Source organism: Mustela putorius, unplaced genomic scaffold (assembly GCF_011764305.1).
Source record: "Mustela putorius furo isolate JIRA1106 unplaced genomic scaffold, ASM1176430v1.1 tig00000275_pilon_pilon_pilon, whole genome shotgun sequence".
NCBI classification, from domain to species: Eukaryota; Metazoa; Chordata; class Mammalia; order Carnivora; family Mustelidae; genus Mustela; species Mustela putorius.
Window position 1 is genome coordinate 22753796 of NW_025421341.1, and position 11584 is coordinate 22765379.

Below are 11584 nucleotides of genomic sequence, written 5' to 3' on the forward strand. Positions count from 1 at the left end.
AATCTTAAAAAAAAAAAAAAAAAGAAAAGAAATCAGCTTTCCCTTTTGAAAAACATTCAGGCAGCACTCCCAGGAGTAAAAATAAATCAAGTACCTCATGTTTCCTGGCTGTCTACCTGCTCCTGATCTTAGATGTTTTAGCTCTGGATGCGGTTTGACTTGTTAATACTAGCTTGGTTCTAGTTCCTTATTTCTGATTCCAGTTTTAGGATGCATGTCAAATAAAAATTATGATAACTGCCTTCACAGGATGGGTATACAGGACATCGTACTGAATTCTTCTGTATTTGTGGGTGTTTGGAAGGCCAGCAAGATTGCCAGCAAATTGTATCTCTCCTACGCTGTGTTCCTGCCCTTAGCCAGCTCTTCTTGTAGATCTCAGTCCTGACAAATAATACAGATGCAATAACGTGATGAGTGATTTTCCTAATTATGGAAACGAGGCATCCTTATCTCTCGGCAAGCCATCATGCTCATCACGTGTTATGCATCATAAATCTCTACTGTCTACAGAAAATAAATACAGTTGCCCAGGTCCCACCCCCAAGTCAGGATATTAGCATCTCTAGGCATGGGCCCTGGAATTTCCATCTTATAAAGCTCCCCCACTCACCCCCTGCTCCGGGGTGGGGGTGGGGGGATCCTGGTACACTGCCAAGGTTGACATGACAGTAGAGATGGTGTGAGAGAAGAGAGGGCTGAGAACCCAAGAGGAGTCCAGGCTGGAGGCCCCGGAAACTTGGAGGCGCTTCGGAGGTTGGGGCAGGAGTCAGGGGGTTGGAGCCAATGATGCCTGAAGAGTGTAGCCAGCCCCAGGCTCAGAAGTATGAACAGAAGGTCAAGCAGGGTGGGTTTCAACACTTTTTTTTTTTTTTTAGATTTTATTTATTTATTTGACAGAGAGAGATTACAAGTAGGCAGAGAGGCAGGCAGAGAGAGAGGAAGGGAAGCAGGCCCCTGCTGAGCAGAGAGCCCGATGTGGGACCTGATCCCAGGACCCTGAGATCATGACCTGAGCCAAAGGCAGCGGCTTAACCCTTTGAGCCAGCCAGGCGCCCGGTTTCAACACTTTTATTCAGGAATAGTCCCTATGGCAACCCTTAGACTCTGTTCTAGAAGCCATGGTGCTGGAGACTATTGGGAACTGAGGGCTGGCTGTCATCCGAGAAGGACGGCTGAAGCAGGGGGCTGGCGGGGCTGGCGTGGTCCCTCACAGAAGGGCCCAGGGGGGAATGGCTGGGTCCTCAGCACGGTGGAGGCTGGAGACCTATCTGCTCTCAGGGGGAGCAGGAAGGGGAAGGAGTGACTTCCTCAGGATGCCTTTTCTGTCGGTGCTATGACTCCTGAAGGTCTGCTTATGGGGCGCCATCTTGGGCAACCACTCAGAGACTGACCCACTATACTTACCCTCCAGTTAGCTGCAGCTGGAGGCAGCCTGCCCCAGGCTCTCTGAGGACAGTGTCCCTTGACACAGGCCCAGAGAAGCACCCGCATCCCATCATCCCACTTGAGCCCAAGGCCCGGGGCCTTCCTAGGGAGGGCCAGAGCAGAGCTGGCACTGAACCGTGGTTTTGGCAAAATTGGAAACAGAGGCTGGGCGTCTATGAAAAAAGGCCTTCATTTGCTGTCCGACTCATCAGACACAAGTGTCTCCACTCTGTTGCTCTGTGAGGGGAATGAGGTGGGATCATATTTTAGGAATATTAGCCTATCCTCTCCCCACTGGAAGGCAGACCTACAGTGTCCATTGCCTCAGGGGAGGGATGAAACAACAGAAACTGGGTCTTGGTTTTGGAATTTGACCCTCAAGATAGGTGGCAAGAAACACAAGACACGTACAGTGGGTTTGGAAGAATGCATAGTGGGTTAGAGAAAAGGCCCCACTCATAAAGATTCCCTAGGTTGATGAGGGTTGGGGAAGCAAAGAGAATGTGGAGATCTCTGAGGTCCACATTTCAGGGGCCCCTGAGAAGAGGGCCCCGAGAAGGGAGCTGTATCTGAAGGGAAGGGGGGAGTGTGACAAATACCCCCAGAGAGATCTGTAGATGACAAGGGTAGAAGAGCCCTGTGCCCTATGTTTCAGGGTAGAGGCTGAAGTAAAGCAAAATGCAGAATAAAGCAGACCACTTGCTGTCGGTCTGAGCCGATGGGCTTGGAACTGCTCTGCAGAGCTTCTGAAAGCCCAGACGAGTGCAGGTCTGGAAACTAAAACGTCCTCACATCCCAGGAGCAGGCAGGCCCAGGGAGGCTTTGTGACAGGGACTGAGAGAGCACCTAGCAGGTGCCAGGTCCACCCATGACCAACCCAGTGACAACCAGATGGGAACAGGTTTTTTTAGCTGGTGTGGCCATGCGCGGATGATGATGACAGAGGAACAAAGGCTCACACTACTTAAAGCATTCCCCTCCCATCCCCACCAGATTCAGCCCAGGAAAAGGTGGGGGGGATGAGCCCCAAACTGACTGAGACTCATTTCTCCCACCTGGTGAAGTGGGGTTCATCACAGAAACTCCATTCTGTGTTAGAAAAATAAAGTTATGTTTCCTGCACATGAGTTTGTAGACTGAGTTGTATTTACTGCATAATTAACTAATTCGTATCTTCTTCATTGTTTTGTTATAAATAAAAGATGAAAAAAGGAATTTCAGTGGGCTAACACCCTATGTGCCAATGAAATGCCAGTCGTGGTGTTTGTCCATCACAGACCTTCCCTCGTGTCTTTGAATTCAGAAAGCACAGGGGTCGGGCCATAGGTTCGGGTCAAATGACTGGCATTCTCTGAGGGAAACTTCTACAATTCAAGTTCATGGGCTGTTCTTTTTCCATTTATGCTTCCTCAAGGGTTCATCCTCAGTGATCCAAACACAGAGGCCTGAGAACAGCACTTGCTGGTGCTCAGGATGAGGACGAGGGAGGACCCCCCCCCCAACCCCGGGCTGCTGTTCCATGGCGACCACCAACAGCCCTGAAATGACAATTCTGGGAAGAGCTGGGGGGCAGGGGCACAGCGGTGGGGAACCACGTTAGTAGTTGTAGGAGAACAGCTGGGACTCCCAGGCAGTCCAGAAGCTGAGGAAGCCAGAGCCCCGCAGTGAACCCCAACAGCTGAGGGCTTGCTGCCCTGCTGGGCCCGGTCACGCCCCAGGTAGGGGGGGAAAGTGACACGGATGGCCCCAGGGCAGCTGGCCCTGGGGTAATCCCAGTGCTTCTGGCTCATGGATCTCCAGGCTTGACTCAGCCGTTCTCCTTCATTTCATCGTCCCATGGTGCACTGGGCATTCGTGAGGGCTTCTGGGAGCATAGGCAGGGCAGGGGCAAAGGCTGGAGAAGCCTGTGGGGAAAAGAGAAGGGAAGACAGTGAGTACACGGTGGGAGGGGAGGTTGCCTTTCCAATAGGGGAACCTCGTGTCGCCATCCACGGCCAAGCACGTGGAGTCTGTTTGAGTCCCTAGCAAGCATGCTACCAGCCAAGAGTCTGAGAGGATTTACTGAGATGAGTACTTAGAAGCTCCCTCCTGTCACCGTAGCTCCTACTGAGCATGGAAATTCCACTCAACAAAGATTTATTGACTTGCTTCCTTCCAGTGGAATTCCAAGCAGGTGAAAATTGAGTTGGGAGAGGGCGAGTCAGTCTCCCCAGAGCATCTGAAATCACAGCATTGTCCTTGCCTTTACCCCAGCCTTTGCCTATCCCTCTTAGGAGGACCTCTGTGACTTCAGCTGAGATGGGGACAAAGTGGGATCTCCATGGGGAGTCCCGACCCTTGGAGTTTTCACGGGGCTCCTCAGCCATGAGCTGAGCCACTCCCATCATTGAGGTGCCCCGGTCTGAGATCTGAGAGCGCCCCGAAAAATCGATTGTCAGGTGCTGAGGCCATTGGCCCAGAGTAGAGCCTACCTGAACCAGGGCCAAACCAGCAAATGGGGGTGGGGGAAGACAGAGGCCGGATCGCCTGGCTCCCTTCGTCCTCTTCGGCATGTGAGAGGTGGCCTTGGAGGAAGGACTCAGATACTCTCAGGCTCCAAGGGCGTCGATACCAGCAGGACTGAGCACCAGTGCCTGAAGGATGTCAGAGAGTGACACGATGCCCAGGAGATGCTGGCTCTCGTCCACTAGCACCAGCCGGTGCACCTGTGGGTGCACAGAGGGTCAGTGAGGGCTCGGGCATTGTCGTGAGGCGACAGCAGCCAGCAAGGTTGGCACCAAGAATCAGGGGCATGAATGCAACGTAATGGGGAGGAAAAGCGTGTCTCCTAGAAATCAGTTGGGGGGGGGCTCTGACCACTCTGGGCAACGCAAAGTGTCCCTTTTGCATGGGGGCCCCAGGAACAAGAGCAGTGGCAGACCAGTGTGGACACTGAGAGCTCGGAATGGCCATGAAATGGGAGGACAGGGCAGGTGCCCGGTGTGTAGGGACAGCTGGAGCTGCTCAGGGGAATGGGCCGTATGTCTTGGGGGCACATAGGCAGAGGCATGGGGTACCTGCTCCCGGACGATGCGGTCGATGACATCCCCCAAGCTCTCGTGGGGCTGGCAGGAAAGGACCCCCTCCAGACACAGTGTCCTCTGCTTCAATGCTTCTCTCACACTAATGTCTAGGTGGTTGTAGGTTTGCTGGGCGGCCAAGTGCTGGGGCAGGGAGGAAGTGCCATGGGAGTCAGCCCCTCAGCCAGACCCCAGACCCCCAGACGCTGCCCCCTTTACACCCGTAAAGGTCCACAGACATCCCTCCACCAATCCTCGCACCCACAGCCTCTCCCCATGGCACCCTCAGTTCCCCATCCCCCCACACACTTACAATCACATCAAAGCGGGAGTAGAGGCCCACAACCTGTCCTGCAGCGGTGAGGGTGGGGAGAGAAAGAGAAGAGGTTCACATCAGGACCAGGATACCGTGCAAAGGCCAGGGGCGGGCTTTCAGAAGGAATTACTGGACACCCCTTCCAGGCTACTGGCTTCAAAATGACGCCTGAGACACAGAGAGGCTAAGTCATGGGTCCAAGACTCAAAGCAGGCAGACCTATAGCCCCGGCTCCATCCTGGGTCCTGAGCGGATCGATGCCAGACCCCTGCCTGCTGCCACCCCAGCCCAGCCAGCTCCACTGCCGGGTTCAAGTACCAGCTTCATTGATCACAGGCAGCGCAGACACGCGCCGGTCCACAAAGATGTCCAGTGCTGTCAGGATGGGTGCCGTGTCCAGCACCACGGCCAAGTCCCGGAATGTCCCGATGCCCAGATCTTGGATGGTGCGGGAGAGGAAGGAGGGCTGGGGCAGCAGGGCGCCCTGGTGGGTCAGGGACAGGTGGGGGGTCAGTGGGGGGCAGGTCCCTGAGGGCTCCCAGTGGCCCCCTCCCCAGTCCGTTGGGCCAAGGGCTGTGTGACCCCCTCGGGGCCCCCCGGAGGCTGTGCTCCAGCTCACAAAGATATGCAAGAACTTGAGCAGCCGCTTGTGTGTGAGGATGTGGAGCACGGCGCCCGAGACTGGGTCCAGGACCGGCAGACGGTGGATCCGGTTCTTAATGAGGATGTAGACAGCTTCAAACAGGCTGCAGAGGTGGGAGCAGTGGGTCTGGGGGAGAGACACCCTCCACCCCAGCCCATGTAAAAGGAAGAAAGGGTGTGCAGGCTGCCTTGTCCCAAGCAGGATGAGCCCATGAGTTCGGAATCGCGGAGCTGGAGAAGGGGACTATGGGGAGGTGCAGGTGGGTGGCTGAGGAATCTTACCTGCTGTTGGGAGAGATGGAGACCAGAGGCTTGAAGCAGCCTTGAAGGTAGATTTCTATAGGCAAAGCCAGAGTCAGGCCCAGGGATCTGGATGCCTTGCCCATCACCAGGTGACTCCCAGATGGTCTTCTGCCCTCCGGTCCCTGGGCTCCATCTCACCCCTCCCTTGCTCCTTCCAGGAAATCCCCACTGCCCAGCCTCAACCTCAGGTGCTTGGCCCCACCCTCATCCACACACCCTCAGTTCCTTCCAGTTCCCCCCATCAGGCCCCCCAACAGCAGCTCACCTCTCCAGGTCTCAATCTTGTGTTCTTCAATCTCATGGATCTGGACCTAGAGACATGGACAGACTCCAGAAGTCAGAACACGGGCCCCTCAGGACACCAGGCTCCCTAAGCCAACCTCTGCCCCAGCCCAAATGGGAGCCCCCGGGACCCCCAGCCCACTCCTCACCAGCGGGGACCTATAATAGCGGTGCAGCACCAAGATGAAATCCGTGATGGTCAGCATCCCTGTGGGGTCGTGGGGGAGCGGGGGTCAGCCTGGGGCTTTGTGGTGAGAGGCAGGCTGAAGGGTCAGACCCCTTTCCCTGCTCTGCCAGAGGCCGAGGACTGAGACAGCTGTGGGAGCTGTGGACAGAGGGAAGCAGGCCAGCCCCCTCCCACGCCTGAGAAATGAAGTTGTCCCTTTTACGCTTCCCCTGTCATCTCTCTCCTCCCCCACCTTCTGTGCTCCTAATTTCTCCCTCTTCCTCTCCTCTCTTCCCATCTAGCACCTGTAACGTGGGACCATGGAGGAGTAGAGCTGGACGGGCCAGCCAGTCACACCTACTCCACATGTAGGGTCTCCCGCCTGGAGGCCACAAGACTGGGATCTGGGTTCCCCATGCCAACCCCCAGCTGGGCTCGGCCCGAGGGTCTGCTCAAGCCCGCGCGGCGCGTCAGAGCTCAACCCCAGAATCACCACAAAGGATCTTTTTTCCCTTCCCCACCACCTCTGCCTCCCTGCCCCTCCTCACCCACAAAGCTTTGCTTCTTGCTGTCCCACAGAGGTGCCGCCCGGATGCCGTTGGCCACAAGGGCAAAGAAGGCCTTCTTGATCTGAGGTCCAGAGAGAACGGTGAGGGGTGAGGCTCTCCCTGCCCCTCAGTGGTACCCTGTCCCAACCAGGAACCTTCCCTGGGGCCTTCTGCCGGGGGGTCTCCAGTACATGAGCTCTACAGCCTTTCCTGTGCTACGGCGCCCCCTAGACATGGTCCTCAGCAGAGACACTTGCTGAGACACTTGCTTAGAGATGAGGCTGCTGGTGGCGGGAGGCGGTGATCCCTTCCCCTGGCTCCCCCCGTTGTGGAACCTAAACCAGCGTTTCCACTCGGAAGCCATATGTGGGCAGTCACACACCATCTAGTTTTTCCTAATCTAAGCCCTGGAGGTATACTTAATTACATAATACGTACAGAATACCCTTCTCTAAATAAATTTTGATTTCGATTCATGTGGCCTCATCTGAACATCTACACGGGTGGCATTTATTCTGGGTGTATTTTTCTAACGCATATAAAAATAAATACAAAGCTACTAAAATAAACAAATTTGTTCGTCTACCACGAGACTCAGGGCTCTGTGAGTGGTTCTCATGCCATGCTTCTGGAGACATCGGCCCATGCTCTATGACGGGGAGAATGGAGTCAGGCATTCGGGAGCTTAGCCTAGTGGAAGAGAAGGGACTGGAGCGCATCTTAATTTTCTGTTACCAAGATTTCTCTGCTGTTTGTCCTGGACCACCCTGCTGTGTCTTCCACATACTCTGGGGTTTTCAAGTGCTCCTATTTATCCTGGGTTGTCCCAGGAGTTCTCTGAAGCATATTATAGGGTAAAGCAGGCATTCCTGTCCCCATTTTATTTTCTTATTTATTTATGACTATCATTATTTTTAGTACTCTCTCCACCCAATGTGGGGCTCGAACTCATGATGCCAAGATCAAGAGTGGCATGCCCTTCTGACCAATCCCTATCTTAGAGACGAGAGAGGTAAACTGACTGACCCAAGACCCTACGGATACTAAATGGCGGATGGCAGTTAGGTTAGGGAAGTCCTCCCCAGCCCTAGCCTCCGGGGTGTTCTAAAGGCATCCTGGGAGGGGACTCTTCGGGGGGTGCCTGGCAGAGTGTCCTGGAGGCTGTGAGCGGGGACTGCAGCCCCAGCGGAGGGTAGCGGGGCAGAGCCACGGCCTCACCTCCAGCGTGGTGTCGAAGATGACCAGCTTGGAGCTGGTTGCCATGGCATCGTAGCAGGTGTGTTCCTGCATAAAATGCATGTAGACCTGGGCCCCCGGCTTCTGCAACTCATCGTCCCAGCCCGGCTTGGGTAGCAGGGCCCGCGGGGAGGGGCACAAGGCAGGCCTCTCTTCCACCATGCCCAGTTCGTACCCCCAGGCCCCAGTGGCCGGGAATTCTAGGTCTAGCTCCAGACAATCTGTGCTGGAGCCCGCGGTGGAGGCTACGTCGTCGGAGGGGAAGATGTCCCACTCTGTGGGTGAGGAGCCCAACCGGGCCAAGGGAGCAGCTTGGGACAAGTGCGTCGCCTCTGGGAATGTGGCCTCCAGCTCGGCATACTCAGCAGGTGGCCTGGCCTGGGGATCGGTTGGATCTGTTGGAGGGGCAGAGAACAGTAAGCCTGTCTTGTGGAGCACTTTCGTATGTGCTGGCTCAGGTCAACTTCACAGCAGCCTTGGAAAGCGTGGCAGCTGCAGTCCTATTTTGCGGGTGAGAAAGCGGAGTCTCAGAGTCACACAGGACAGTGGGTCTGTCCTGAGTTGGCTGTGCTGGGCCCCTGGGTCTGCAATGCAGCTAACCGTTCTCATCTGGAAAGACTGAGGCTACGAGATGAGGCTTCGTTCGGTCCCTCTCTGTGCTATGGAAGGATCCAGAGCAGAGCTCCAGCCCCAGGCTCTGGCACAGCCCATTGCCCTCCACTCCCGACCCCCCAGAACTGGCCTTGGCCTCACCTTCTCCCAGACCCAGCAGCTCTCTTTCCTCCACAGCCTCCTGCCTTGTCCATCGCAAGGCCTTGGCGCCCTGTTTCCCATGGCTTCTCTCTGAGCCAGTGCTCGTGGCCGGTGATGGCCATGAAGTGTTCTCTCCTTGTTCTAGGAAGCTCATCTCTGGAAGGGGGAATGGGGCCTGTTTGATTAATAGGGAGTAACACAACAAAATCAATTAAAATGTTATCAATAATAATATTTAATATTTGCAAGCTCCCTTAGGGTTTTCCTTCTACATATTTGTCACTCAAATCTCACAGCAATCTTATAACAGAGGTATTAATGATCATCCTTATTTTACTAAAGAAGGACCTGAGATCAGAGAGGCTAAGCAACTTGCCACAGTTCACACAGCTAGTAAGTGATAAAGTCAGAACCGGGATCAGTCTTCAGACTCTAGATCTGTCCCCCTTCTTCTGAAAGATGGAGGAGGAGGTGAGGTACAAAGGGAAAAGAGACAGGATAAAGCAGGAAAAGGAGAGAGAGATAAAAGCCGGGCTATGAGAGCAGAGGAGATTGGGGGCCCAGAAAGGGGGGAGACAAAAGAAGTGGGAGAAGAGGCTCCACTTACCTTGATGCTCCGGTCCCCCAAGGCGGCTCCAGGATGGGTTCTGTGGGGAGAAGAAGGCCTGAAGAGGTGGGAACATGTCCCACATTCCCAAACAACAAAAGAGCTTTTTTTCCCAACACATGTGTGTGCACGTCCACACACACACACACACACACACACACGTACACCCCCCCACAGCGCACGTGCACACGCACGCACGCACGCACACACACTTACTTCTACACATCCAGAAAACCACACACTCAACCATTCCCAGACGCACACAGAACCACAGACGTCCCTTACACGAAGAATAACCATACACACAGACACCCACATGCACACACACGCACACGTGCGCACACACACACAGCGGTGTGCTCGCAGTCCCCTGGCCTCTGCTGCCCCAGCGCCCGTCCCCCGGGACCCCTACCCCGCACAGCGTGTGCTCCATGCGGCCAACCCCGACCAAGTGGGGAGCGAGTGCGCAACGCAGGGCGCACAGCACTATTCTGGGCCCCGCGGTTGGCGCTTTGCCCTCCCCGGATCAGTTTCGCTCTGATTGGGTGTCAGGCGGCGGGAGGGAGGGCCCCACAGGCTCCCGGGCTTCTGCCCCGAGCCTGTGGCGGGGTGGGGAGGGCAGGGGCGCACCTGGAATCTGGAGGCTTCCTCCTAGGCTCCCTCCTGGGTCTTCAAGGACAAGCTTGAAGGACGTTGCTATGGGGGGAGGTGGCTTGGAGCCCTGGGTGGGGAGTAGGGGTGGGGGCACCGGTAGGAGGAGGTGGGCTCCTGGGAGTCCTGGGTTTCTTCTCATCTTTGTCAGGTGGCAAAGGAGGGAAAAATGGAGGCAAGTTGAGCTCAACCGTTGTTACTCGTACAAACTTCAGTCGTGGGTGATGCTGGAGTTAAAAAGGGCAAGTTGGAGTCGGCTGGGAGGCTGGGGCCAAGGGGTTTGTGGGCGGTCCCAGGAGAGGGCCATTGTGTGTCCCGATGTCCCCATTGGAGTCCCAGGAGCCTGTCCCTTCCCCTGCTGGAAGAGTTGGGGTGGGATGGCCGGGAAGGTGGGGAACTGGGAGAAGTCATGAAGCTGTGCGGTAGCCCTGAGGGCCCAGGGTGGCAGACATCTGTTTCTACCGGTGGTTTGGTGGTGGGTCCCAGTGTGTGGGAGCCCCGGTCCCAACGTCCCTCTGTGCGTGCTGTCCCTACATCTTCTTGTGCCAAGGGATCCCAGCCTGGCTCTGGTGGCTGCCCACCCGCCCTTCCTGGGCATTCCTGGGGCCTGAGTCAGCGTCCAAATCGGGAATGCTGTCACAGCTGCTCTAGCTCCCCTCTCTCTGCCTGCCCCTCCTCTCCCCCTTCCAGGCTCTTCCATCCCAATCTCGGGCCCTGGAGTGGACACTAAGTAATGGATTACTGGATTTCTTGCTGAATGTACCAAACACACTTCTCATCACCCCTCAAAGCCCCTGTCCTGCCTCCAGGGAGGGTGGAGAACAGAAAAGGGAGGGACTTTGCCTTTCTGTGTGTGTCTTGGGTAGTACCAGGGCTGAGTGCAGCTCTCATTCTGTGGGATTCCTGTAGCCTGTTCCCGGCTTGTCCCAGATGATGGAATGTCTAAGGCACCGCTAAGAGGACGCCTCAACTGGTGGAAGGATCAAGTGGACCATCCTTGGAGAGATGGGATGAATTGGGCCTGGAAAGCTTCTACCCATCCCCCCATCCTTAAGCTCCAGGACACCTTCACTATCAAACCAGATACAGAACAGGTGCAGATCATACCACTGCCTTCTCCAGCGGTGATCCCACCCCCTTCTACCTCAGGCCTGTTTCCTCTACAGGGCCAGTAGGAGGGTTCTTCTTTAAGATGGTCTTGCCTGATGGTATCACTCTCACTGCACTGGTCTTCCTATAGCACAGGTTCTATGTGCCTATCTCAGGGTACACAAAGCTGACATTTACATAACTATCCACGCGCAAAGGTTCTGTATCTTCAAGTAAACAGTGGGCACCTTGATGACCAAAATATGTTGGCTGGATGTGATGGAAAACCTGTTTTACGGTCAGATGGACCTGATTAAAATTCATGTTCTGCCGTTTGTTTGCCATATGACCTTAAAAAGCATTGCTTGTTTGCTCTGAGCCTGTTTCTACCCATGAAAAATGAGGATAAAACATTCTGTGGCAGACTGCCAGTTGCCTCCCACTATCTATTTTTCTCTTCTTCTTTTAGTAGTAGAACTACTTGAATGTTAGCTGGAGAGTGAG

General features: G+C 55.1%; 1 protein-coding gene across 3 annotated transcripts; it reads right to left on the reverse strand.

Annotated features, from left to right (window-relative positions):
* Nucleotides 1–993: 993 nt before the first annotated feature.
* PRKAG3 (protein kinase AMP-activated non-catalytic subunit gamma 3) lies at nt 994–9807 on the reverse strand. 3 transcript variants are annotated; one of them, XM_045078750.1, is made up of 14 exons: nt 9753–9807; nt 9341–9380; nt 8734–8889; nt 7963–8375; nt 6745–6826; nt 6180–6238; nt 6014–6059; nt 5728–5782; nt 5423–5549; nt 5122–5287; nt 4801–4838; nt 4485–4631; nt 3900–4061; nt 994–3332 (listed from the first exon to the last, which is right to left on the reverse strand). In XM_045078750.1, the coding sequence occupies exons 1-13, from the start codon at nt 9771–9773 to the stop codon at nt 4017–4019; spliced, it is 1395 nt and encodes a 464-aa protein (XP_044934685.1). In that variant the 5' UTR covers nt 9774–9807; the 3' UTR covers nt 994–3332; nt 3900–4016. The 3 variants fall into 3 exon arrangements, with proteins under 3 accessions (XP_044934685.1, XP_012917091.1, XP_044934684.1); XM_013061637.2 differs by having other exon boundaries at nt 3900–4133; XM_045078749.1 differs by having other exon boundaries at nt 3900–4133; nt 8734–8908; nt 9753–9791.
* Between the last annotated feature and the right edge of the window lie 1777 nt (nt 9808–11584).

Bases quoted from the DNA above. Each gene is read 5' to 3' on its own strand.
- PRKAG3 (XM_013061637.2), bottom strand. From the start codon at position 9,773: ATGGAGCACACGCTGTGCGGG. The intron at 8,376-8,733 runs GTGAGGCCAAGG...CCCCTCCAACAG, and splicing joins GCTGCTGGGTCTGGGAGAAG to ATCCAACCGATCCCCAGGCC. The intron at 5,783-6,013 runs GTGAGCTGCTGT...CTTTGCCTATAG, and splicing joins CAAGATTGAGACCTGGAGAG to AAATCTACCTTCAAGGCTGC.